The sequence below is a fragment of the Rattus norvegicus genome, chromosome 13 (genome assembly GCF_036323735.1).
Source record: "Rattus norvegicus strain BN/NHsdMcwi chromosome 13, GRCr8, whole genome shotgun sequence".
Lineage (NCBI taxonomy): Eukaryota > Metazoa > Chordata > Mammalia > Rodentia > Muridae > Rattus > Rattus norvegicus.
In genome coordinates this window covers 53681288-53708593 of record NC_086031.1, presented here as the reverse complement: position 1 = coordinate 53708593, position 27306 = coordinate 53681288, and the positions used below count along the sequence as shown (strand labels likewise).

Here is a 27306-nt window from a genome sequence, read left to right as displayed (position 1 = left end):
ACAGCCACATTTTCTCCATTTTTTTCCTCAAAAGATTCAAGCTGAGTTCTTCTGAACTCAGTTTTAATGTGTAATGTTCTCTAGTGTTTTGATCTTGCTTTTCATGAAGGAAAAAGTAGATATCTATGAATTCTTAAATTCCTCTTGAAATTTTTAAGTTTCTCTGTGAAGAACCAAGCAACACCCTTCTACACTTTGTAAATACCTATGGGTAATAATCATGTCGTACTGGTTCTTTGATCTTTTATCTTTGTACTGCAAAGATGGTAAATTACCTAAGCAAAATTTGCTTTTTCATATTCTTCTTAACGGATCTTAAAACACAGAGTTCTTTGAGTAGCAAACGATGATTATTGTAACATTATTCTCACCATTACCCATCTAAGAGAAGAGATAATCACCGAAGGTATTGCAATGTGTGCCAGGTTACCTAACTCGATTGGGCTTCTCTAAATCTCTCTCCCCATTTATCATCTCCCCCCATTCTCAGCAGGTAAATTGCTCCTTCTTTTTTTCCACAGAAGAAACAAAAACCATAGGGTATGAATGTCCTCATTCCAGGCCCTACTCATTGACAAGCACAATTATGTCGTGTGTGTGTGTGTGTGTGTGTGTGTGTGTGTGTGTGTGTGTGTGTTATTTATTCTCCAACTTACAACAGTCTCACAGTCATACAATCCTGTTTTCTGTGAGGGAATCGAGACCATAACACAGCTTTTGTGGTCTCATCTCCACTGATTTTCATTAAACCAATCCAACCATTCTCTTCCTATTCCCTTTTTAAATCCTGCCTTCTACCCCTAATCACTAAGCAGTGCACACCTGCCTTTGGGCCGTAATGTTATATCTGAATATCCATTCTCAACCATTTCATCCTCCCATGTTTCAGAATTTGGGATTAAATGCATAGGCTTTGCAATAACAAGTGAAATGATATAGAATTGTGATTGAGTGGTGGGGAAAAAATGTCACATTAATGAAACTAACGTCTTGAGTTAAATGAGCAAGGCAACTCTGCTCTTGTACTGACAGCCAGTCCTAATGTGGATGGCATGATCCTGGTAACACTACTACGTACCCATGACTGAACAGAAGTCACAACTGGAAATATAACTGTTGCTAAGGTAGCAGTGTTGCTATTTCAGGTGACCCACTGAGCTAGGTAACTAACATGACCATGTTGTCTTCAGAACAGCTACTTTCACAATATGTGATCTGCATGACACCAGCAACTACCTGTCCTTAAGATATTATGCAGAGAGTGTTAAATATTACAACCGCAAGTCATTATTTGAACATGTAAGCAGAACACTATAGTATAATTTAATTATGATCCTTGTAGGAAATATTAGAGTTAATTTCAAAAGTTCCTTACACTTTGAAAAATAATCTTTCTCATTTTATAAAGAAACTCTTATGCTATATCATTGTGCGTGCCTTTTTCCAATGGGTTTGTCTCTGATATTAATAAATATCGAATTAAAAGTAACAGAAAAATCTTAATTTTAATGAATATAATAAACCCAATTGTGTTTTCCATATACACTCAAGGAAACAATATAGTCTGGCAGTGATCGATAGATAATAGGAATGATTTGATGAATAAATCAAATTTAACATGTGAAAGATGACAATAAAGATTAGGTTAAACGTAAAATGAAGCAAACTAAAATGAGATACACTTGTGCTCTGATTTTTAAATAAGGAAATATTGAGTACATTTTTATGCAAAAGTAAAGCCTTAGAACACTGAACTCTGTGCAGTCTTCCTAAAATTATTTTGTGCAGAATTCATGTTAGAATATTCTTTATCTTTCTTCCATTTGTCTTCAGGTCCTTAATGCTTCCTGAAAGGACAGACTCCTTGATGAGAAAAGGGAGAGAAAAAGAAAAAAAGAGAATACAAAAGAATATTAACCATAATCCAGTACCTATCTCAATTTTAGTCACTAAGTTATTGAGTTATATTAAGTCATTGAGTTATGTCTTAAATAGCAACCAACAAGCACAAGTAATGATGCTTAGTAAACTACACTTCTGGTTCCATTTGAAAATTGTAATGGTTTTTATTAATGTTGCTTACTATTAACACCAGGTTTATATATTCTTCAAAGTATTTGCTTACTCCGTACCCCATGCCTTGAAAAGCAGAATCCCAGTACCAAAGCTTTTAATATTATACAAAAGTTTCCTACTCCAATTTTATCATAATTAAGCATAAGAAGTATTTCTAGGCAAGGACTCTAAGCATTTTAAAGGATGTAGAAAACATTTATAAAGGTTGTTTTTGTGTAGGTCTGGGAGTTAGGTCATCAACTGCCACTGTACAAGTATTTCCAAACTTTGTTATTTGTAAACTTAAGACCAGTTAGAAATATGATACATGTGCTTTACTTCTTATTTCAAAAGTATGAGTTACATTTTGAACGTTTAAATATTGTAAATGCAAATAGATTTGTTTTCCAACTGTCAAAATACCACAGATAAATTGAATGGTAAACAGCAATTTGACTCCACGAAACTCAACTGCTTCCAATGTTTGGTTGAATTTAAGATATAAAGAAAATACAACTTTTCTCTCCAACAGACATGAAAACAGAGTAGTGTTGAGCACAATATTATAGAATTTATAAAATAGCAAATCTCTTGACTAGCACCTGACAAAAACATACTTTCAGTGCATTTTCTTACCTTTCTCTTGGAGTACACTTAGGGTATTTCAGTATTCCCCCGTCACACTGCACTCGAAGTTCAGACTCAGGAATAGATGTCTCAGTCATATATGCATCTCCCTTGCAAATAAATTCAATATACTCGCCATGGAGAATGAGCGGTCTGTTGTCAAAATTCCATTTCAGCTGTAAATAGTTCTTATCCATTTCAACAAATGATAATGTGCAAGGCTCTGGACAAACATAAGAAATTAAGAAGAAAACTATATTGACACATCTTATGTGAGATAACCTTAACATTCCAGAGAGCCAAGTGTGTTAGAATTATTGTTGAAGTCAGAAAACATGCTCATTCCTAGTCCCAAAGGGAACCTGTATGACATTCACTCCTGTGGTGTTTGAGCCAAAGAATACATAGTTATAATTTTCATTAAAATTCACTTCCTTCCATTTGTTTATTCATAATATTTAAACAAAGTACCTGAGAGATGGCTCAGTGATACAGTGTAACCTAACATGAGTAAGCCCCTGTCCTTTGTTCAGTCCCCAGGAACCCCTAATACACATATTGTCCTCATATGGTTCCTTGACTTAATTCATTGTCTGCAGTCAGTGGGACATAAACTTTGCCACTAGTTGAGTTTTAATATGCACAGTTGATTGTAAACATATTTTTCACTTTTCATTTAATTTCAAAAAGGTTGGAATGCTGACACCATGAAAATTTTCACATAATTGATAATATTCCTATAAATATTATATATGGCATGTGCAGATAAACCATCAATTGCTAATAAGGTGACATTGTAGAAACAAGCCAGATTCTCAACACTAATACAAATGTTCTGACCAAAACAGGTGACAGTTTTCTCTCTTAAATTTCCACTTGAGGAGTATTGGGTTGGATTTAACTGAAGATTGGGTTCTGTTATAAATACTAAGCAATGAAAGTATTCATGTCATCCTTCAAATAAGGATCAACATAAAGCAAGACAAAAACTAAACACATATAATAATAAATATCTTTGATACTCTCCTGTGATAAAAATAGGATTTTAAAAATTTTTCAAGAATCAAAATATTTAACCAGGTGGTGGTGTGCACACCTTTAATCCCAGCACCCAGGAGGCAGAGGCAGGGGGATCTCTATGAGTTGAAGGCCAACCTGGTCTACAGCATGAGACAGAGCTACACAAAAGAAACAACGACAAAAATCAAAATATTTTCAAAATGGAGTTACTTTTGCCTCCTTAATGACCTAAGACTAAGGAAATACTCCTGAAGTAAATTTAAGATTTCCAGAGTTGCTAATGTAATATACCAACTATCATATATTTATGCAGATACTTTTAAAGAATGTACTGAATATCTGTAGATCAAGTGATATATGAGAGACACTATAGTCAATAATACTAAATAAAAATTATTGGAAAGGGTCCTTAGAATTTTCATGCTCTCTGTTAAATATTATTTTAATGAAGTCAAGTTGAGTTGTAATTTAAATCAGTACTGATGTAGAATAAAGTACAAAACAGCAATTGTTAGATACTCAGACAAAGAGAATGGTGACAATGTCATCTCCATGCCTTAACTATGTGCAGAACTTGAAGGCAGAGCAGATTAATACAGTCTGTGTGTAAAGGAAACAAATGAAAAGTGTCCTTAAGTCTTGGAGGAAAAACAAAATAATAATCCACTTCAGATCTCAGAAACAAAGGTATCATGATATGATCCATGACAACAGGTAATGGAAAACCACAGGAAAGTATAAACAAACTCAAACATGATAAGATCATAAAACAAAAGAGCTAATTTATCCATAAGAAACTTAAAAGAAAAAACCACTTATGAATGTGGTCAATGATAGCTACTGTACAAGTGTGCTTTGAAATAAATCAACAATTGGCTGTAAAATACACACTTAAAATGCAAATTCAGAGGGTTAAAAAATCAAAATATAGAAAACTTTCTACTGAATAAGCTAGCACCTTGCTCTCTCTCTCCCCCAAAAGTCCTACAAAACATGAACTAAAAACAAAGGTTGGTGGGTAGGAATGTGGGGAGAAGCTGGTGGATCTGGATGAAGAAAGAATATGATCAAAATACATTGTATGAACAGAATGTAAATAAAAATAAATTTAAAAAGTTAGTGAAGCCTAAGTTAGGGAAAGTGGGCCTCAAGACAATTAAAAGAGCAAAGTATGTTATTGTTAAAGAAGTTCTGTCTTAAAATCAATATTTTAACTGCTCTGATCCTTATGCATCTAAAAATATATCACTATACAAAAGAAAATAGAAAGAATTAAAATGAGAACAAAATTAAATTTATAAATAATTCAAAGTATGTCTCTTCATAACTGATACTAAGACATGTATCATGAACCCTTGACTTCTGAGACCCATTATGATATCATTCCTTTATGAAGTCATTCCTTTATGAAGTCATTCTTTATGATATTATTCTTTAATGAAGTCATTCCTTTATGAAGTCATCCTTTTATGAAATCATTCCTTTATGAAGTCATTCCTTTATGAAGTCATTCTTTATGACATCATTCCTTTATGAAGTCATTCTTTAATGAAGTCATTCCTTTATGAAGTCATCCTTTTATGAAGTCATTCCTTTATGAAGTCATTCCTTTATGAAGTCTCCTTTGATGAAGTCATTCCTTTATGAAGTCATTCCTTTATGAAGTCATTCCTTTATGAAGTCATTCCTTTATGAAGTCATTCCTTTATGAAGTCATTCCTTTACTCTCCAGGCCTCTGAGACACTAGCACATTGTCTTCTTCCACATGCTGCATTAGTGTGCTATGCCCTCTAATTCTATATGTAGTTTAAGGCCTGGAGATATTACTAGCATTATTTCTGTCTGCCAATCTTTATTTCAATTTTAAGGATTAATTTAGCTGCTTGACAATTCCATATGTGTCTACAATGTATTCTGAAAACTCTATATTATACTATAGTGTCAACTATATTGAGTAGAATAATAATTTCTCTGTAACATTATAGTTTATTCATCTTAAAATCTAACAACGCATCTGATTGTGATGCACAGTCTGTGCTTAGTAAACATTTTGAAGAGTAACAGACTACAGTAATACAGAAAGAAGAAAACCAGAAGCCTATGATTAAATAGGAGCATCAATAAAACAAGAAAACCGAGTGTTAACTCAGTATCGCCTCATATCTAAATGGCAGAGTGAAAGAGGAGTGTTAGAGCACGTACCTAAACAAGATGGTGGTGTAGTCCACACTCCATCTACACAGTAGGCATCCCGTGACCCTTGTAGGAAATGGCTATCAAAGCACTGGTACTCTACTGACGAGCCATTTTCATAGGTGCTGGCTACTAAGCTAACAATGTTCCCATTTCTTATCACTGGAGGAGATGCACACATCCCTTTAGATTCTGAAAAGAAATGATTTTACAGAATATAACAGTTGCTATGATGAACTTTTAGTTTTTGATGATTGCTACAGAAATAAAATGAGATGTTTCACTGACTTAAAAGTGTTAAGGCAATTAACTATATCTCATATTGAAAATAATTCATGTCTAAGATCAAAAACTCAGGTGACAACAAATGCTAGTGAGGATGTGGAGAAAGAGGGACAGTCTTCCATTGTTGGTGGGATTGCAAGCTGGTACAACCACTCTGGAAATCAGTCTGGAGGTTCCTCAGAAAACTGGACATAGAACTACCTGAGAACCCAGCTATACTTCTCCTAGGCATATATGCAAAAGATGCTCCAACATATAATAAGAACATATGCTCCGCTATGTTGATAGCAGCCTTTTTATAATAGCCAAAAGGTGGAAAGAATCCAGATGCCCTTCAACAGAGGAATGGATACAGAAAATGTGGTACATCTACACAATGGAGTACTACTCAGCTATCAAAAACAATGACTTCATGAAATTCATAGGCAAATGTATGGAACTAGAAAATATCCTGAGTGAGGTAACCCAGTCATAAAAGAACATACATGGTATGCACTCACTGATAAGTGAATATTAGTTCAAAGGCTCAGAATACCTAAGATACAATTCACAGACCATATGAAGCTCAAGAAGAAGGAAGACCAAAATGTGGATGCTTTAGTTCTTCTTAGAAGGGGGAACAAAAGTACTCACAGGAGGTAGAGGGTGGGAGGGACTTGGGAGGAAGAGAGGAGGGGGAGAGGGAGGAGAAAAGGGAGGGGCAGAATCAGGTATGAGAGGAGACTGGAATGATATACAGACAATCAGGAATTTGAACAGAGGTGAGTAGCAATGGGGATGGGGAACTGGGGGTAGCCACCAGAAAGTCCAAGATGCCAGGAAAGCAAGAAGTTCCTAGGACCCAACAGAGATGAGATTAGCTAAAATGCCCAACAAAAGGGAGGGAGAACCTGTAGAGACCATATCAAGAGGTTAGGGCAAGGCTCTTGGTTCTGTGAAGGCTCAATTCCCCACCGTAGGTGAATGCCACAATGGTGAGGAGGCGAGTGGGTGAGAGGGGGAGCATCCTCATAGAAGCAGGGGGAGGAGGATAGGAGAGTGGGGAACCGGGAAAAGTTAATATTTTCCCTTTCCCTTTTAGTTAAACCAGAGGTGAAAAGGTAAACCATTTATTTGCCTTAAAGCATATGCCTTCCATATGTATTATCTTTCTTTTCTCTTATTAAAAGAAATTGCCCCTAGATCTAGCGAACAAATAAAATCTCTCACATTCTGCCCTAAACCCTTTCTTAAGGCAAAGGATCCCAGCGAATCTTGAGAAAAATGAAGCTTTAGAGGGTTTCCGCGTGAGGAACATCAGCCTCTAACAGTCTGGGGTTATTCATGAAACCTTGGCATTTCCCCATCACAATTATTCTTTCAGTGTAAATTGTCAGTATGGGCTTCCTTTGTTAGCACATACGCTTACTGGAAGCAGGGAACCGAATCACTTCCAATTGTTATCAGAAGAGAAGGCTGCAGATAGTAATAGAGCAGCATTTCCAACCTCATTCCTTTACCTCTTCTCACACACACAGGGTACCTCACATCTCCTCTATTGCACTGCACAGACACTTCAGACAGGGTGGTCGACAGTGGCAAAACATAGCCTTGTTTACACACAAAATCTATCATGTCTCCATGTAAAATCTTGCCCTCATATTTCCACTTCATCTGTATGTTATTCCTGTTCATGTGATGCACATCAATAGTGCATGGCTCTGAAAAACACAACGATATTTTTAAATCATCAATAATCTGACAAACACATAATACATTTTTTAAAGTAATATTATACTAGACACCAAAAGTAACATTATACATCCGTCATTCATCATTATGATCATACATCCATGTTAGACGAAGAAGTAATATGTAGAGACACAGACAGGAACTGAGAGGTATTTTTATGCGGGCCACTATATCAAGGACTTACTTGGCTCCAGGTTTCAACACATAGGCAAATACAGGAACCCATGGGTCAAAAGGAATCACTTATTTTTTATAATTTTCCCCCTAGGGTGTGGATGCTTTCAGGGTCTTTACTACTGGGGGTGCTGACAAAGAGTTTGGCCTTGGAGACACTTAGCTGGAGTCTTTAGGTAGGATGTCTGTATGCAACTTAAAGATGATTTGGGGTGAGGGCAACTGAGTTGCATCCTAGGAGGGCTATAAATAAGAAAGAATGTTTTCATGTGTCCCTTCTACATCTGCAGGAGACAGACACCAAGCCACAGGAGAGGCATGGCCGGATCTCCTTTGGGAAGTCAACAGAGGGAAGGAGGGGCGGGGTTTGCTTTCCCACCATAGCAAGGTGGCCTGTTACTTTTTTGTCTCAAGGTTCAAGCCACATAAATTGCTCAATCTGGTCTCAAAGCACAGGCCTATGACAATATAGTAATAAAATACAAACTTTATGACTTCCAAATTAATTAAGTGTATATGTCTTATTTTCATGATATCGTGGATTTAAACCAAATAGTTTTCAAAATCAAAATATTATTTCAAGTCATGAAACAGCAATGTTGAGCATAGTTTTTTAAATTAACTAATAGCCTTGAAACAGAGAGTGCATTTAATTTATAAATATTTGCAGAGAGCCTAGCGTACCTAACCATGAGTACTCAGGGAGCTTTTACTGTAACAGAAGCTCCCACAGTAAATCATAAATAAAATAAATACAGAAACTGTTGTGATTTGTGACCATCTTACAGCTTCGCTGTGAGTTAGAGAACAAAAGAGGTGTGGAGAGGAAGGGTTTCTATAAAGGCTGAGGGAAGGGAGTGTGCCCTTTTAAGAAAAATGATCCCAGTGAGCCCAGTTTTTAAGGATTGAATTTGTCTTTTTCCTATAGGAGGGGTTCAATCAATATAAAGGTCGTCTGGAGATAAATCACAGCCAAGATAAAGAAAGCAGTATGGCTGAAGCATTGTGAGAACGAGAAAATGAGCAGGGAAAAGCTAGAGACACTCCCGTCTGTATGCTGATTTAGATGGGAAACTGTGCCCCTTCCACAGTTGCTTGAACCTGCAGTGGAAGAACTACGGAATCTAAGAGATGCTCACGCTCTCTCACCGTACCCTGCCAGCAAGAGTAACTCTGCACAGCATCTGCTCTCATTCATTACTGTCGGGTCAGAACATCTGTAGCAATCGTTCCAGGGATATGATGGAATGTCTTTAGATCCTGCTATGCCTTCGGAAGTTGTTTCACTGCTGTTTTAATCTAAGCTCTGTCCTCAGACTATAGTTCAGTTCAACAAAATATCAGTCACATCACCAAGAACCTAGTATTGGAGCATTTATGACAACATAATAAGAGGCGAGCAATTGTGGTTGATAATGTATTTGATTTGATGAGCATAGCATTCTCAGAATGACTTGAAATATAGAAACCACAAAGGCTGAAACTGAAGGTGTCTGTGTTTTAGGACATTATAAATAAAAATAAAATCAAGAGAGATATTTCTAATCTATGTGATTTTCAAAGGTTAATAATATACATTATGTTTCTATAGAACACATGAAAGTAGAAAATGAAAACAAACCTGTATACATTAAAAAACTGAAAGCTGTCCAAGTTGTACTTCAACACAACAAATTAAAATTACTGTAATGATTAGGTTAAAAATTACATGATAATTAAAATACCCAACAATAGTTATAGTTCATAGGCGTTTATGAGATGTAATAAAGGTGACCATTTGAGTACAGAAGAAAGTGCATCAAAGTCATCAGCAATGTTCCTTGCAAACTTAGATTGTGAGTACTACAGAGGAAGCCTGCATCTAGGCACAACACTGCACCTAAAGAAACAGGTTACAAATTTAAATATTCACAATGTCATTAGATTGTCCACTAACTGTGCCACAAAATGACCAATTATATGATATTTATAAATAAATATCAAGTGGGTTGGGGATTTAGCTCAGTGGTAGAGCGCTTGCCTAGGAAGCGCAAGGCCCTGGGTTCGGTCCCCAGCTCTGAAAAAAATAAATAAATAAATAAATATCAATAAAATTGATTGCAAAAATCATATGTAGATCCATACCAGGATGTAAGAAATCTCCTAATTAAATCAGAGAAAAATGTATGAATGTATCCAAGTGTAAATTCAATAATGTTCTCTCTTTCTTACCCAAGCAGACAGGTGGCGATGACCATGTTCCTTGCTCACAGAGAGATGTTTGCGATCCCTTCAATAAGTAATACTCATTGCATCTGTATTCCACCGAAGATCCTGTTGTGTAACTTGCCAGTAAATCATCAACAACTGCACCATTGGCTATAACAGGAGGAGGCTTACAATTCTCAATATTTTCTAAGAAAAGGGATTGTTTGGAAATTTAATAAACCTGCAACAATACAATGATCTGGCTATCCAAAAACATGATATCTCAACATTTGTCCTATCAATTGGGACAATTGTTTCTAAGTTAATCAAAAGTTGAAAATATTTTAGCTTAAGTATTTTTTTAAATGCATCTTCTTCTTGATCAAGAACAAATTTGTGTATAATTCTTATTTGCTTGATGGTAAAGCGACAGTGATAGGATGTTCTAAAATGCCTAAAAAGATTAGAAGAGTTGTGGTCCAGCCTAAGATTGCCCCAGGCTTTACCCACCCCTCTCTTCTTCCTTCCCCATTCCTTTCATCTCTATTTTAATTAACACATGGATGAAATGTATCTCTCTCCCACTTTCTCTTCCTCAGTTAATTCATTTAGTCTCTTTTGTAAGCTTTTTCTCTTATGTAATAAATATCTTATATATGCATGCTTTGGGAACTTTTTCAATATCCAATCAAAACAAAACCTGATAAAGATGGTAGGAAGGGTGGCAACCAGGAGTGGGTGGACCTTGAGATATCATTCAGTAAAATCTAACACCAAGGGAGCGCCTCTTAGAAGCTGTAAGGCTCAGAAGGGTACAATGTGAGATTCCAATCAGCAGGATTTACCTGGGATCTAAGAGAGTGTGTTGTGTATTGACCATAGTGCTTTGGGGAGGGGAAGCAGATCATACTCAAAGCCATCTGCTCACCAGGCCTCCCTATGCTTGCTTCTTTAATAAAACACATCTCCCTTAAGTGTGGTCGCTAAAAGTATACAAATCATGGGGTTAACGAAAACTACACACCAGACTGATATTAATGATGCTTTGATGTTTTTTTAAAAAAAATAATGGTTTGAATAATGTTTTTGATTCTGAATTATTAATTTGCCCTAAATTCAATAGATATGTCTACACACTCAAAAATTCACACAGTATCCAGTAGGTATTGTCCCTAAATTTCGCAAGCGTTAGTGTCTGTCCATGAATACACAGACTGAACACATCTTAGGCTTACATCTTAGAAGTAGCCCACATACCAACACACTCGGGGGGCAGTGTCCATCGGCCACGATTGCAAGTTATGGTACTCGATCCTCGGAGACGGTAGCCCCCTCCACACCTGTACGTCACTTTATCCCCACTGTAGTAAACCTCAGAGCGTGGGTCTGCAACGCCATTCTCAACGGAGGGTGGTTGCTCACAGGCTACCTTCTCCTTCTCTTCTGTGAAGGTACAGTTAAAGAGAGAATCATCTTAGGAGAGGATTATTCAGGGCATTACTAAGTAGGGAGAGTAGCTTGGGGAGATTGTGAATAAGAGCAAGGGACAACGATACACATGTACGGGAATGTCACAATAAAATCCACCATTAAATACACAAATTAAAATGCTAGCTTCCTGGTTGCTGCCGCTGCAGAGAGCCCCTGGGCAGCACCCCACGAGCGAACTTGAGCCTCGGGACCACAGGTAAGACCAAATTTTCTGCTGCAAGAAAGCTGCCTGGTGAGCTTGGGACACACGGAAGCAGAATTTCTCTAGAACCGGGCACGTTCTGTGTTTACCGGAAGTCCCACACCCGCGGATCCCGGCCCGCAGCAGCTCTCTGCTCCCAGACCCGGTGAGAGAGAGACCCAACCGCCTGGTCAGGTGGGCACTCCTGAGGCTGCAGAGTGGAAGAGACCACCAACACTGCTCACCCCTGCCCACATCCCTGGCCCAAGAGGAAACTGTATAAGGCCTCTGGGCTCCCGAGGGGGAGGGCCCAGGAGCGGCAGGACTTCTGCCAGAGACACCGCCGGACCCTGAAGGAAACAGACCGGATAAACAGTTCTCTGCACCCAAATCCCGTGGGAGGGAGAGCTAAACCTTCAGAGAGGCAGACAGGCCTGGGAAACCGAAAGAGACTGCTCCCTGCACACACATCTCGTTCGCCAGAGGAAAAAGCCAAAGACCATCTGGAACCCTGGTGCACTGAAGCTCCCGGAAGGGGCGGCACAGGTCTTCCTGGTTGCTGCCGCTGCAGAGAGCCCCTGAACAGCACCCCACGAGCAAACCTGAGCCTCGGGACCACAGGTAAGACCAAATTTTCTGCTGCAAGAAAGCTGCCTGGTGAACTCAAGACACAGGCCCACAGGAACAGCTGAAGACCTGTAGAGAGGAAAAACTACACGCCCGAAAGCAGAACACTCTGTCCCCATAACTGACTGAAAGAGAGGAAAACAGGTATACAGCACTCCTGACACACAGGCTTATAGGACAGTCTAGCCACTGTCAGAAATAGCAGAACAAAGTAACACTAGAGATAATCTGATGGCGAGAGGCAAGCGCAGGAACCCAAGCAACAGAAACCAAGACTACATGCCATCATCGGAGCCCAATTCTCCCACCAAAACAAACATGGAATATCCAAACACACCAGAAAAGCAAGATCTAGTTTCAAAATCATATTTGATCATGATGCTGGAGGACTTCAGGAAAGACCTGAACACACTTAGGGAAGCACAGGAAAACATTAATAAACAAGTAAAAGCCTACAGAGAGGAATCGCAAAAATCCCTGAAAGAATTCCAGGAAAACACAATCAAACAGTTGAAGGAATTAAAAATGGAAATAGAAGCAATCAAGAAAGAACACATGGAAACAACCCTGGATATAGAAAACCAAAAGAAGAGACAAGGAGCTGTAGATACAAGCTTCACCAACAGAATACAAGAGATGGAAGAGAGAATCAAAGGAGCAGAAGATTCCATAGAAATCATTGACTCAACTGTCAAAGATAATGTAAAGCGGAAAAAGCTACTGGTCCAAAACATACAGGAAATCCAGGACTCAATGAGAAGATCAAACCTAAGGATAATAGGTATAGAAGAGAGTGAAGACTCCCAGCTCAAAGGACCAGTAAATATCTTCAACAAAATCATAGAAGAAAACTTCCCTAACCTAAAAAAAGAGATACCCATAGACATACAGGAAGCCTACAGAACTCCAAATAGATTGGACCAGAAAAGAAACACCTCCCGTCACATAATTGTCAAAACACCAAACGCACAAAATAAAGAAAGAATATTAAAAGCAGTAAGGGAAAAAGGTCAAGTAACATATAAAGGCAGACCTATCAGAATCACACCAGACTTCTCGCCAGAAACTATGAAGGCCAGAAGATCCTGGACTGATGTTATACAGACCCTAAGAGAACACAAATGCCAGCCCAGATTACTGTATCCAGCAAAACTCTCAATTAACATTGATGGAGAAACCAAGATATTCCATGACAAAACCAAATTTACACAATATCTTCCTACAAATCCAGCACTACAAAGGATAATAAATGGTAAAGCCCAACATAAGGAGGCAAGCTATACCCTAGAAGAAGCAAGAAACTAATCGTCTTGGCAACAAAACAAAGAGAATGAAAGCACACAAACATAACCTCACATCAAATATGAATATAACGGGAATCAATAATCACTATTCCTTAATATCTCTCAATATCAATGGCCTCAACTCCCCAATAAAAAGACATAGATTAACAAACTGGATACGCAACGAGGACCCTGCATTCTGCTGCCTACAGGAAACACACCTCAGAGACAAAGACAGAAACTACCTCAGAGTGAAAGGCTGGAAAACAACTTTCCAAGCAAATGGTCAGAAGAAGCAAGCTGGAGTAGCCATTCTAATATCAAATAAAATCAATTTCCAACTAAAAGTCATCAAAAAAGATAAGGAAGGACACTTCATATTCATCAAAGGAAAAATCCACCAAGATGAACTCTCAATCCTAAATATCTATGCCCCAAATACAAGGGCACCTACATATGTAAAAGAAACCTTACTAAAGCTCAAAACACACATTGCACCTCACACAATAATAGTGGGAGATTTCAACACCCCACTCTCATCAATGGACAGATCATGGAAACAGAAATTAAACAGTGATGTAGACAGACTAAGAGAAGTCATGAGCCAAATGGACTTAACGGATATTTATAGAACATTCTATCCTAAAGCAAAAGGATATACCTTCTTCTCAGCTCCTCATGGTACTTTCTCCAAAATTGACCATATAATTGGTCAAAAAACGGGCCTCAACAGGTACAGAAAGATAGAAATAATCCCATGCGTGCTATCGGACCACCACGGCCTAAAACTGGTCTTCAATAACAATAAGGGAAGAATGCCCACATAGACGTGGAAATTGAACAATGCTCTACTCAATGATAACCTGGTCAAGGAAGAAATAAAGAAAGAAATTAAAAACTTTTTAGAATTTAATGAAAATGAAGATACAACATACTCAAACTTATGGGACACAATGAAAGCTGTGCTAAGAGGAAAACTCATAGCGCTGAGTGCCTGCAGAAAGAAACAGGAAAGAGCATATGTCAGCAGCTTGACAGCACACCTAAAAGCTCTAGAACAAAAAGAAGCAAATACACCCAGGAGGAGTAGAAGGCAGGAAATAATCAAACTCAGAGCTGAAATCAACCAAGTAGAAACAAAAAGGACCATAGAAAGAATCAACAGAACCAAAAGTTGGTTCTTTGAGAAAATCAACAAGATAGATAAACCCTTAGCCAGACTAACGAGAGGACACAGAGAGTGCGTCCAAATTAACAAAATCAGAAATGAAAAGGGAGACATAACTACAGATTCGGAGGAAATTCAAAAAATCATCAGATCTTACTATAAAAACCTATATTCAACAAAATTTGAAAATCTTCAGGAAATGGACAATTTCCTAGACAGATACCAGGTATCGAAGTTAAATCAGGAACAGATAAACCAGTTAAACAACCCCATAACTCCTAAGGAAATAGAAGCAGTCATTAAAGGTCTCCCAACCAAAAAGAGCCCAGGTCCAGACGGGTTTAGTGCAGAATTCTATCAAACCTTCATAGAAGACCTCATACCAATATTATCCAAACTATTCCACAAAATTGAAACAGATGGAGCCCTACTGAATTCCTTCTACGAAGCCACAATTACTCTTATACCTAAACCACACAAAGACACAACAAAGAAAGAGAACTTCAGACCAATTTCCCTTATGAATATCGACGCAAAAATACTCAATAAAATTCTGGCAAACCGAATTCAAGAGCACATCAAAACAATCATCCACCATGATCAAGTAGGCTTCATCCCAGGCATGCAGGGATGGTTTAATATACGGAAAACCATCAACGTGATCCATTATATAAACAAACTGAAAGAACAGAACCACATGATCATTTCATTAGATGCTGAGAAAGCATTTGACAAAATTCAACACCCCTTCATGATAAAAGTCCTGGAAAGAATAGGAATTCAAGGCCCATACCTAAACATAGTAAAAGCCATATACAGCAAACCAGTTGCTAACATTAAACTAAATGGAGAGAAACTTGAAGCAATCCCACTAAAATCAGGGACTAGACAAGGCTGCCCACTCTCTCCCTACTTATTCAATATAGTTCTTGAAGTTCTAGCCAGAGCAATCAGACAACAAAAGGAGATCAAAGGGATACAGATCAGAAAAGAAGAGGTCAAAATATCACTATTTGCAGATGACATGATAGTATATTTAAGTGATCCCAAAAGTTCCACCAGAGAACTACTAAAGCTGATAAACAACTTCAGCAAAGTGGCTGGGTATAAAATTAACTCAAATAAATCAGTTGCCTTCCTCTATACAAAAGAGAAACAAGCCGAGAAAGAAATTAGGGAAACGACACCCTTCATAATAGACCCAAATAATATAAAGTACCTCGGTGTGACTTTAACCAAGCAAGTAAAAGATCTGTACAATAAGAACTTCAAGACACTGAGGAAAGAAATTGAAGAAGACCTCAGAAGATGGAAAGATCTCCCATGCTCATGGATTGGCAGGATTAATATGGTAAAAATGGCCATTTTACCAAAAGCAATCTACAGATTCAATGCAATCCCCATCAAAATACCAATCCAATTCTTCAAAGAGTTAGACAGAACAATTTGCAAATTCATCTGGAATAACAAAAAACCCAGGATAGCTAAAGCTATCCTCAACAATAAAAGGACTTCAGGGGGAATCACTATCCCTGAACTCAAGCAGTATTACAGAGCAATAGTGATAAAAACTGCATGGTATTGGTACAGAGACAGACAGATAGACCAATGGAATAGAATTGAAGACCCAGAAATGAACCCACACACCTATGGTCACTTGATTTTTGACAAAGGAGCCAAAACCATCCAATGGAAAAAAGATAGTATTTTCAGCAAATGGTGCTGGTTCAACTGGAGGGCAACATGTAGAAGAATGCAGATCGATCCATCCTTATCACCCTGTACAAAGCTTAAGTCGAAGTGGATCAAGGACCTCCACATCAAACCAGACACACTCAAACTAATAGAAGAAAAACTAGGGAAGCATCTGGAACACATGGGCACTGGAAAAAATTTCCTGAACAAAACACCAATGGCTTATGCTCTAAGATCAAGAATCGACAAATGGGATCTCATAAAACTGCAAAGCTTCTGTAAGGCAAAGGACACTGTGGTTAGGACAAAACGGCAACCAACAGATTGGGAAAAGATCTTTACCAATCCTACAACAGATAGAGGCCTTATTTCCAAAATATACAAAGAACTCAAGAAGTTAGACCGCAGGGAAACAAATAACCCTATTAAAAAATGGGGTTCAGAGCTAAACAAAGAATTCACAGCTGAGGAATGCCGAATGGCTGAGAAACACCTAAAGAAATGTTCAACATCTTTAGTCATAAGGGAAATGCAAATCAAAACAACCCTGAGATTTCACCTCACACCAGTGCGATTGGCTAAGATCAAAAACTCAGGTGACAGCAGATGCTGGCGAGGATGTGGAGAAAGAGGAACACTCCTCCATTGTTGGTGGGATTGCAGACTGGTAAAACCATTCTGGAAATCAGTCTGGAGGTTCCTCAGAAAATTGGACATTGAACTGCCTGATGATCCAGCTATACCTCTCTTGGGCATATACCCAAAAGATGCCTCAACATATAAAAGAGACACGTGCTCCACTATGTTCATAGCAGCCTTATTTATAATAGCCAGAAGCTGGAAAGAACCCAGATGCCCTTCAACAGAGGAATGGATACAGAAAATGTGGTACATCTACACAATGGAATATTACTCAGCTATCAAAAACAACGAGTTTATGAAATTCGTAGGCAAATGGTTGGAACTGGAAAATATCATCCTGAGTGAGCTAACCCAATCACAGAAAGACATACATGGTATGCACTCATTGATAAGTGGCTATTAGCCCAAATGCTTGAATTACCCTAGATCCCTAGAACAAACGAAACTCAAGACGGATGATCAAAATGTGAATGCTTCACTCCTTCTTTAAATGAGGAAAAAGAATACCCTTGGCAGGGAAGGGAGAGGCAAAGATTAAAACAGAGACTGAAGGAACACCCATTCAGAGCCTGCCCCACATGTGGCCCATACATATACAGCCACCCAATTAGACAAGATGGATGAAGCAAAGAAGTGCAGACCGACAGGAGCCGGATGTAGATCGCTCCTGAGAGACACAGCCAGAATACAGCAAATATAGAGGCGAATGCCAGCAGCAAACCACTGAACTGAGAATAGGTCCCCTATTGAAGGAATCAGAGAAAGAACTGGAAGAGCTTGAAGGGGCTCGAGACCCCAAAAGTACAACAATGCCAAGCAACCAGAGCTTCCAGGGACTAAGCCACTACCTAAAGACTATACATGGACTGACCCTGGACTCTGACCCCATAGGTAGCAATGAATATCCTAGTAAGAGCACCAGTGGAAGGGGAAGCCCTGGGTCCTGCTAAGACTGAACCCACAGTGAACTAGTCTATGGGGGGAGGGCGGCAATGGGGGGAGGGTTGGGAGGGGAACACCCATAAGGAAGGGGAGGGGGGAGGGGGATGTTTGCCCGGAAACCGGGAAAGGGAATAACACTCGAAATGTATATAAGAAATACTCAAGTTAATAAAAAAAAAAAAAAAATAAAGTTTGAGCTCATTTTTGATCCAAAAAAAAAAAAATAAATAAAATGCTAACAAACACGAACTTGAAAAGATTTTACCAACCAACACATTTTGGAGGTTCCGTCCACTTCCCATTTTCACAGACTAGTGCATCTGAACCCTGGATCGCAAAATTAAGCTCACATTCTATATGAACTACTTCTCCGTGACGGTAAGTTGTTGAATGCGGTTCAACTTTAGAATTTAGAGGCACAGGTGGAGGAGGGCATCGATTTCTTCTTCCTGGTGTAAAAAATACCAGCCTATTTAGTCATAGAAATTTTTTTAAAATGTTAAAGGTTCATAGAAAATATGGCAGGCAGACTGCAGAAACATCGTTGCCTGACTACTTTCCGACACATCCCTCTCTGTGAGTGGGACCTGGCAATTGTTTCTTAAGGAAAAATGATGAATTAGTGTGCCGTTATGTTACATGATAACTAACATAAATTCAAAATGCTGGTCTCACTGAAGAGCCCTCTCCCTTTGAAAAATCAACCTGCTGTACTGTGGAAGACCAAATGAAGGAGGCCAGAAAGCAAGGGTTAGAGCGCTACCTCAGCCAAAAGCCACCAATACTGGCTCAGCAGCCTGCAAAGCACAAAAAGCTGTCAATACCCACAGTGAATTTAGAATCATACTGCCAGGCCAAACGTTCAAGCTGGCACAGATGTAGTTCAACAGCCAAACTGAAGCCATGCCCACACCCTTGGTGTACAGAACCAGTAGAGCAATAGTCTTGGGCCATTTTAAGTATTTTAAAGTCACCTTCTTCTTTAGCCCTAAATTCCTCACATATTCTAGATAAAGAATTTAAAACTGTTCTCTTCCATTGTTACAGCTCCAACTTACACTTCTATGGTCAAGTACCCCTCCAGTTTCCTTTAGGATGACACTTAACAATACTTAGGGACTAAATAAATAACCTCAGAAAAGAGCCACTACCCCAGATCTTTAGTCATCTCTGCAGTTATTTTGCCATGTAAGTTTACTATGCTGTCTCTAGGATTAGGATGAGGATATCTGGGGCTGGGAAGTATATTTTTCAACATACTAACATACTACACACAATAATTAATAATTGTAAAAGTATAGGCAGATGACCATGCTAATTTGGAGGGGTCTCAGAGCAGTCTCTAAGTTGTCCTGCTACAGATAGCTTGCTAGTAACGCCTTCCCCCATATGGTTATTACAAGGCTACTGGGCTCAAGTAGAAAGTTGGCAAACCTCCAAAGCCATCACTCACTGATTACAGAGTTCTGATAGGTTCAGACACTGCTATCCATGCCCTGTCCAGACACCTCTTTCCTTCCTGCTGCTACCTATTTCAATTATGTTTTTCTCTTTTACTTCCGTGTCATTGGCCTGCCTGTCAATAATAGCATTATCTCCTATATTACAGCAAAAAATAGTGGCTATCACACCTTTCGCCTCTCATCCCTCCCAAAATCCTCAGATTTCTAATTATTTTTAAGACTAAGTTCAAATACTATCTGTCATGTCTATGAATACGGAAGTGGGAATTCTCTCACATTATACTAATCAAAATCTTGATTGTTTACTCGCACACTTGTCTCTGAGTTTTCTCTGCCACGTGAGGCCCCTCTATGCTATGAATTGGCATCTTCGGCGTGTATTCATGGCTCCCCTTGGAACACAAGCAGTGATAGAAATCCAACCTTAGCTATTACATTTCTGGATCCCTCCAACTACATGACTGGCCTCCTTGTCCACTTTCCCTTCAGGTTAATAGTCTTTGTGGGTGCTTCCCACTTGGAAATTCAGGAAAGGTGCTTTTCACATGAAGAACTAGATGACCAATTGAGAAAGTATGTCATCCAGCTAGATTGAAAATGTATAACAGGGGTCTTAAAATAGTCAACATAGGGCTAGGGAGATGGTAAAATTTGATAAAATTGTTGGCCATGTAAACAGGGTGACCTCACTACAATCTCCAGCATCCCTGGAAAGCCGGACACCCTGGCAGGTGCCTATTATCTGACTCTTGGGAGGGAGAAGAGAGGCAAACTGATGCTCATTATCTAAACAGATCAGCCAATTCAATAAGCTCTGGTTCAGTGAGAAGACATCTGTCAAAAGCTAAGGAGAGGAACTGAGGGTGACACCTGGCATGGACCTCTAGCCTCCACATGTACCTGTTCCTTCACATGTACATGTACATGTTCCTGCACCCACACAGACTTATGCACATACTACATATATAAATACTCAGACCTAGGCATGTTAAACACGACAGATAGTATTACCCAAATGCATACAAACCTTAGTTTCATCAGATAAAATAATTCATTGACTTGATATGTAATAATTAAAAATAATTCTTGAATTAGAATTAGGTATGATCATTCAGAGATCCTGGAGAATAAAGCTGATTAAGTGGGAAAATTTTTTTAAGTTACCTTCACATATGGGCGATTCTGGATACCAGCCAAAGTTATAGCACTGAATTAAATCAGATCCACTTAGGTAATAATTTTCATGACAGAAAAATTGAACTACATCTCCTTCTTCATAGGTTTGCTTTACAGGATGAAAATAGCCATTTTCTATTAATCTCAAAGAAGAGCACATTAATTCTAAAAATGAAGAAATAGATAAAAATAACAAAACATTTATTTTCTCTAGTAGAACAATTCACCATTTATAATCTATATCTGGAGTAGATATTAAAACATTTGCTGCACTGTTCTATAAGCTTACTAATATATTTTGTCTTGCTAAATATCAGCAGTTTTAACTGAATTGAATTCCAAAGAGTTAAAATGAGATTCTTCTATTTGAGAGCTTAAAATGACCAAAGTCTATCTACTGTTAACTAAAATCCAACTGAAAGCAAACTAAGAGACAAAGAATGTCACGGCAAGACAACTTATATGACATGGGCTTCTGCAGCCAGAAAGTTCTTACTGTTGCACTGTGGCGTGAAGGACCAGCCATGAGCCTGGCACTCCACTTCCTCAGTCTGCTTCCCTGTGGCGGTGTAGTAGCCTGCAGTGCATGTGTACTGCACTCTGTCCTTCACTTTGAATGTCCTCTGTATCGTGGAATAATTCCCATGATGCAACTCAGGGGCCAAACATGTCTCTGAAAAAGTTAAACAGTTAAACATTTATTTTATGAACTTTGATAAGCTTTGCCAGTACCCTAGACCATTAAAAAGGAATCACAAAGTATATCCCATTGAACTGTTGTAAAATTGAAAGGACCACTTTGCCTTTGCCTCTGTAATTTCATTGTCATAGTCCTCTACCAGTCTTCTACTTTGAAATATTAGCCCATTGTACTTGACCAAAGGCCTCATTTCAAACCTTTTGATGTAATATAATATAATGTGTATATTTGTATAATTTAAACAACTTATACTGACAAACAGTCTAGCAATAAAGAAAATATTTACATAAATTACACAGAAAAGTCTAGTAAGGTTCTCTCACTTTGAGCATTTTAGCTCTTTCTTAGTCCAAAGTAAGATATGATGAAGCAGAGGACTTGCTGAAGTCGAGAACCCACAGGTTAAGAAAGCACAAGCATTTTTAAAACAATAAAATGCTGTCAACTTTTGACACAGAAGAGACAATAGTGGAAAATAAATTATACAAAATAAAACTGCCTACCAAGCATTAACCTCATAGTTGAATATGCTGCCACATTCTTGTGTGTGTACCTTGTTCTTTCCTGCAGGACGGTTGAGAAGACCACCCTTCAGAAAGACACTGGACCACTTCTTCATCCTTTCCCCCAGTCGTTTTGTATCCTGAAGTGCAACCGTAACGCATATTCTCTTGAATTTTGTATAGTACTTTGCCATCAGAGACATAGCCATTCCTTAAGACAGGCTTCAGGCATTTTTCTGTGTTGTAAAAGTAAATGTGCTTTGTTTCATGATGAAATTACAATGTCTATCTGTTGACTAATAAAATTAGTATTATATGTACTTCACTAAACTGAAAAATGAACCAAAACACATATTGTTACTCTTAGTTGGAATTTTGAGGAGCAAAATAGTTTTTACATCAAAATTCATTGATTTGGTTTAATTTTGGAAATATCTCACATGCTCTGCATGAAATTTCATTGGAAATGGATTCAGGTTAACATCAACTGTTTTTGCATCTACAATTTTTAATTTCCTTAGATACTCCCACATCTTCTTTTGGAAAATACACTAACAGCTTTTCACTAGTTGTCAGTAATCACAAGTAAAAGTAATTTCTTCTTGTCCTACGTGATGTATTGTTCCATTGTCTTATAATGTAATCAAAAGCATCCTTAATGGATCATTAAATAATGCTAAGGTAACTTACTGTGAAATCTTCATTCATTGTTCTAGAAAATATTTTTGGGATCCAGGAGTAAGTGTATGTGGACTTACTAAGTCATACATATGCGGCTGGAAACCTTTGAGTCTGCAATCAAGTTTGTGATCAATATGTGCAGTAGTGAGGGACACATAAGAAAATTACCTTCGCATTCGTCAACCTACACTTTTAAGTCATATTATTGGAACTTTTTGACAAAGCAATCTTGAAGGGTTTAGAGATTTGTCCAATATGTTTATATTACCACAAACACATCTAGTGCTAGCTGTGTGGCTCTATGTCAAAGTTCCTACTCCATTTTGTGCATAAGAAACAGACTAAGAATTTTCACATCACTTTCACAGGGGTGGTGGTGAGACCACATGCAGTCAGCTGTCCGAAGAGATTCTGTCTTGACGACTATGCTCCCATGCCAATCTCTGCAATTTTCTGTCTCTTAAGATAGTAAGTTCAAGGCATGTGACTTCTTTCTATGACGTTAGAATGGCATTTATCTTATAACTGTTATAAAATATTCTGGTCTGTCCTGAAGTCACAGTATGAATGATTCTTACGCAGTTATGCTTACTAGGTGTCTCGACCACAGCTACTACCATACCAAAATGTCTCTTTTAAATGGAAAGGACTTAATGGGAGCCTTTTAACTGGAAAACAGGAATTCTGGGGGCTCAAGACATTTCACCTAGGTACAGGGAAACCAGCGATAATGTAACATGTGATGCAAGGAAGCAATGAAGTGAACCCGGTATGATGCTATTTACTTAGCTGAAGTCAGCGTGCACAAACCTTCAGCTTTCAGTGAGTAGCAGAAAGAAAAGTAGCCACACAGATGAGTGACAAATATACACAAAAAAACATTAGAAAGGCTCATCCTGTAAAAGAAAATCTCTTATTCTGGCTTCCTATTAAAGATGGTGAATATAAGTCCTGCCTTACTTAAAGTAACCCAGGTGTGCCTCCTTAGCTATTTTGATGTACATTTTTAGGTATTTCTTCACAGGTACTATAAAAAGCAAATAAAACGACTTACTGGTATAGCAATCTCATTTACAGAATTTTATGTATGGCATTATATAACGGTATTTTTGTTGTTACGTATGGATATAAAGTGTAATCGCTCTTCACATTTAATATAAACAAATATTCTTTTCCCAGAAACCACTCTGTAATAATTGAGCTGGCACCATGCACTGACTTACTGTAGCACCTTGGTTTTGGAGACCAGCCTTCCGCTGTACACCTGATTTTCTCTTCTTGCTTCCCACTTTCGGTTGCATAGCCAGCCAAACAGAAGAATGATAGTTTTTTGTCTATGCTCATGGGGAAGTAATAGCTTTTAAACGTATAATAATATTGGGCAATTCTTCCATTTTCCACGGCAGGAAAATCACACTGTTTCTCTGAAATGAGGAAAACTCAAGCTGAAAACGGAACAACATGTAAACCCATGAAACTCATGATGAAACAACATTCCTAAAGGTTGTTTGTTTTGTTTTCGTTTTGTTTTGTTTTTTGTTTTTGGAAGAACCTTCAGTTTGCACTTACTTTAATAACCTAAGTTTCGAAGTGATATTGTTGCACTCTAAATATCTAAAACCATGCCCTCCCTTCTTTATATATGCTGGCAATTCTGAACAGCTGTGATAACCTGAGTAGCTGATAGTCGACTTCTTGGAAGTTTGTCCTTGCTTTGTAGAACACTCTCACAGATACACCATGACATCCCATATGCAATTCTAACATTTCTGAAGGTCACACTGGTAAGAGTAAAGATAAAAATGAAAACTTAGTTTGTTTTAATATTAGGTTTTATTTAGTCTAATGTATTAAAGTATTCTATATTCTTTGTTCACACTTTTAAAATCCAGCAGGCATTTCATTCACAGATCAGCTCTGTTTGGATCAGTTGTTTCAGTGCTCAATAGCCATTGAGTTGACACTCTGGATTAGCAGTTGAGTTGATTCCAAGTCTCCCCATAGATGCCAAAACCCATGGATGCCCAAATCTTTTATATTCAGTAAATTTAAAATTTGCATATAGTTTACATATCTCCACCCATGTAATTGAAATCATCTCTAGATGCTTAGAATATTTAGTAAGATGTCTGATCATCATTTTATAAATGAGAATTCAAATTCAAGTTTTGGTTTTTGGACCTTCCTGGGTTTTTTTCCCAAATTCTTCCTTCTGAAGCTGGATGAGCCTACAGATGGAAACCCAGGATGCAGGTTGCTAACCTTCTGTGACTAGTGTCTTCTATATCAGATGGCAAAGTTCTAGAACAGATGAGGTCCTTGAGATACAAAAACTGTACACAATTGTGAAGTAAATGTGACTTATCATTTGGGGGGAAGGGGGCATATAACCAATCAAAATAAAACCTTTCAAGAATAAGTTTGGAAACCAGAATGTTTAAGTGACCAGAGAACAAATATTTAGCTTGCCTAGTCATTGGGAAATTCACATTCAAACCACTGTATTACTGCAATCCCACTAACATAACAGAAAGGAAAAGGACAGACCTTCACAATGACTGAAGAAACAGGACTCTCATATATGAGAAAATATGTTGGAGATATTTATTACAGAAGAACATATAATAAGTCATCTCATAGCAATGTACATTGAGACCAAAGAGACAGAAGTGTTTTTATATTAGTACTATACATGTCAGTATCAGATTGCAAACTAGTTCCCATTAATGGCAGAAAAGATAGTGACACAGTTTAGCCTAGTGGTTCACAACCTTCCTAATACTGTGACCTTTTAGTACATACAACAGTTCTTCATGTTGTCATGACCCCCAACCATAAAATTATTTTTGTTGCTGTTTTGTAATTATAATTTTGCTACTGCAGTGACTCATAATGTAAATATTTGGTATGCAGGATATCTGATACATGACCCCAAAGTGGTCACAACCCACAGGTTGTGAACCACTAGTTTAGACAATCTTCCAATAGAGTGGGCTTCATAGAAACCTACAATTTTAAGTCATCTTTAAAAGCATAAAAGTGAATGGAAGAAGCCAGTTGCATATAAGTCATGTGACTTGTTTGAGGAGGCAAAGTGACCCATGGTAAAGAAATCAGAATGGTTGTCTCTATGTTCTACTGCCTTAGAGAGAAAATAGTGATAACATCAGCCAGGGATGAGAAAAAGAAGGCAAAATTATATGCACCATACTACTGCCAGCATCTAGTGAAACACAAGCAGTAAAATCCCCAAACCTTCGAGTATTTCCCATGTATGATAACGAGGAGTTAGAAGGACCCAATGTAGCTGCTATGGAGAACAGTGGTAGCCTCAAGGGCCACTGTTCTGGACAGAAGAGACAATATCAATCAATGGGTGCACTGTCCTGGGTTATAGCTCATATCTGTAGTATTAATATCTCTGGACAATTTGATTTATATCATTATGGTCACAGAATCATGTCTGGACCCTTTCACTCACTCTCTCCCAATATTCCTGTTTCTATAATCAACAATATTGGCATCAAAATAATCACTATGTAATAACTGCAAACAAAGAAAATAGAATCATGAGGAGAAATCTTGCTAGTGATTTTGTTCCTTTGCAAATTTCCCACATTAAACTCTCTCCTCTTAAAAAGAGGAGAGAACTAAACTTATGCAAGTTTTAGTGTTATGCATGGATCCTTGCCTAAAATTATAATTAAGGCAAATGTGTAACTTTCAAAATGACCAGATTACCGGCATTGCCAGCATTAATTTGGCTAATACTAAATTAACAAGAAAACACTTTTGAGTGGTCAGATCCTGGCTCCCCATGCTCCCAAATCTAGAGAAATAATGGATTTGAAATAAACATTATCAAAATGTTTAAACAAGTTACTTTTATTTAAAGCAGGCATTACAAAATTGGTATGTTAAAATGAAATATTAGGATAATATTTCAAGTATTTAAGTATTGCGACATCTAGACTCTCTGCTCTCCATATATATTTTAGAGAATAAAGAGTAATAAAAGAATTAATTTTACCTTCTGCATAGAGTTCTCCTGAGATGATTAATATAAGAATAAATGGCAAGTGTCTCGGCCTCATCTTCAGTGTATGTCTCGTGAAGATTTTTACAGCTCTAAAGCACCCAGGAACTCATTACTAAGTGCACAGTACTTCTGTTGACAAAACAAGTTAATAATTACCACATCTGCCTAAGTACCTTTGGAACAAGGCAACATTTTACTTAAACTATTCTCATACTGTGCCAGTATTATCTGACAATATTTTTTCTTTCTGTGTTTAATAAGAACATATGAAGCAGTGGAGGTGAAAAATGACAGCAGCATAAATAGTGAATCTAGGTCAATTAAGGAAGGGTAGATTTCAAACCAGATTCACGACTATTTATTCCTAGGGCAAAGTCTACCTGCTCGATGCTGTTTACCAGCTTCGAACCGAGCAAAGATGAACTTCGGGAGCATGAAGCAG

At 37.9% G+C, this 27306-nt stretch overlaps 1 protein-coding gene across 1 annotated transcript; it reads right to left on the bottom strand.

Annotated features, from left to right (window-relative positions):
• Nucleotides 1–1479: 1479 nt before the first annotated feature.
• F13b (coagulation factor XIII B chain) lies at nucleotides 1480–26955 on the bottom strand. Its single transcript, NM_001401310.1, has 12 exons — nucleotides 26856–26955; nucleotides 24049–24249; nucleotides 22195–22380; nucleotides 21438–21614; nucleotides 20930–21106; nucleotides 18572–18751; nucleotides 11531–11716; nucleotides 10298–10480; nucleotides 7681–7881; nucleotides 5906–6088; nucleotides 2692–2905; nucleotides 1480–1863 (listed from the first exon to the last, which is right to left on the bottom strand). The coding sequence occupies exons 1-12, from the start codon at nucleotides 26917–26919 to the stop codon at nucleotides 1830–1832; spliced, it is 1986 nt and encodes a 661-aa protein (NP_001388239.1). The 5' UTR covers nucleotides 26920–26955; the 3' UTR covers nucleotides 1480–1829.
• Between the last annotated feature and the right edge of the window lie 351 nt (nucleotides 26956–27306).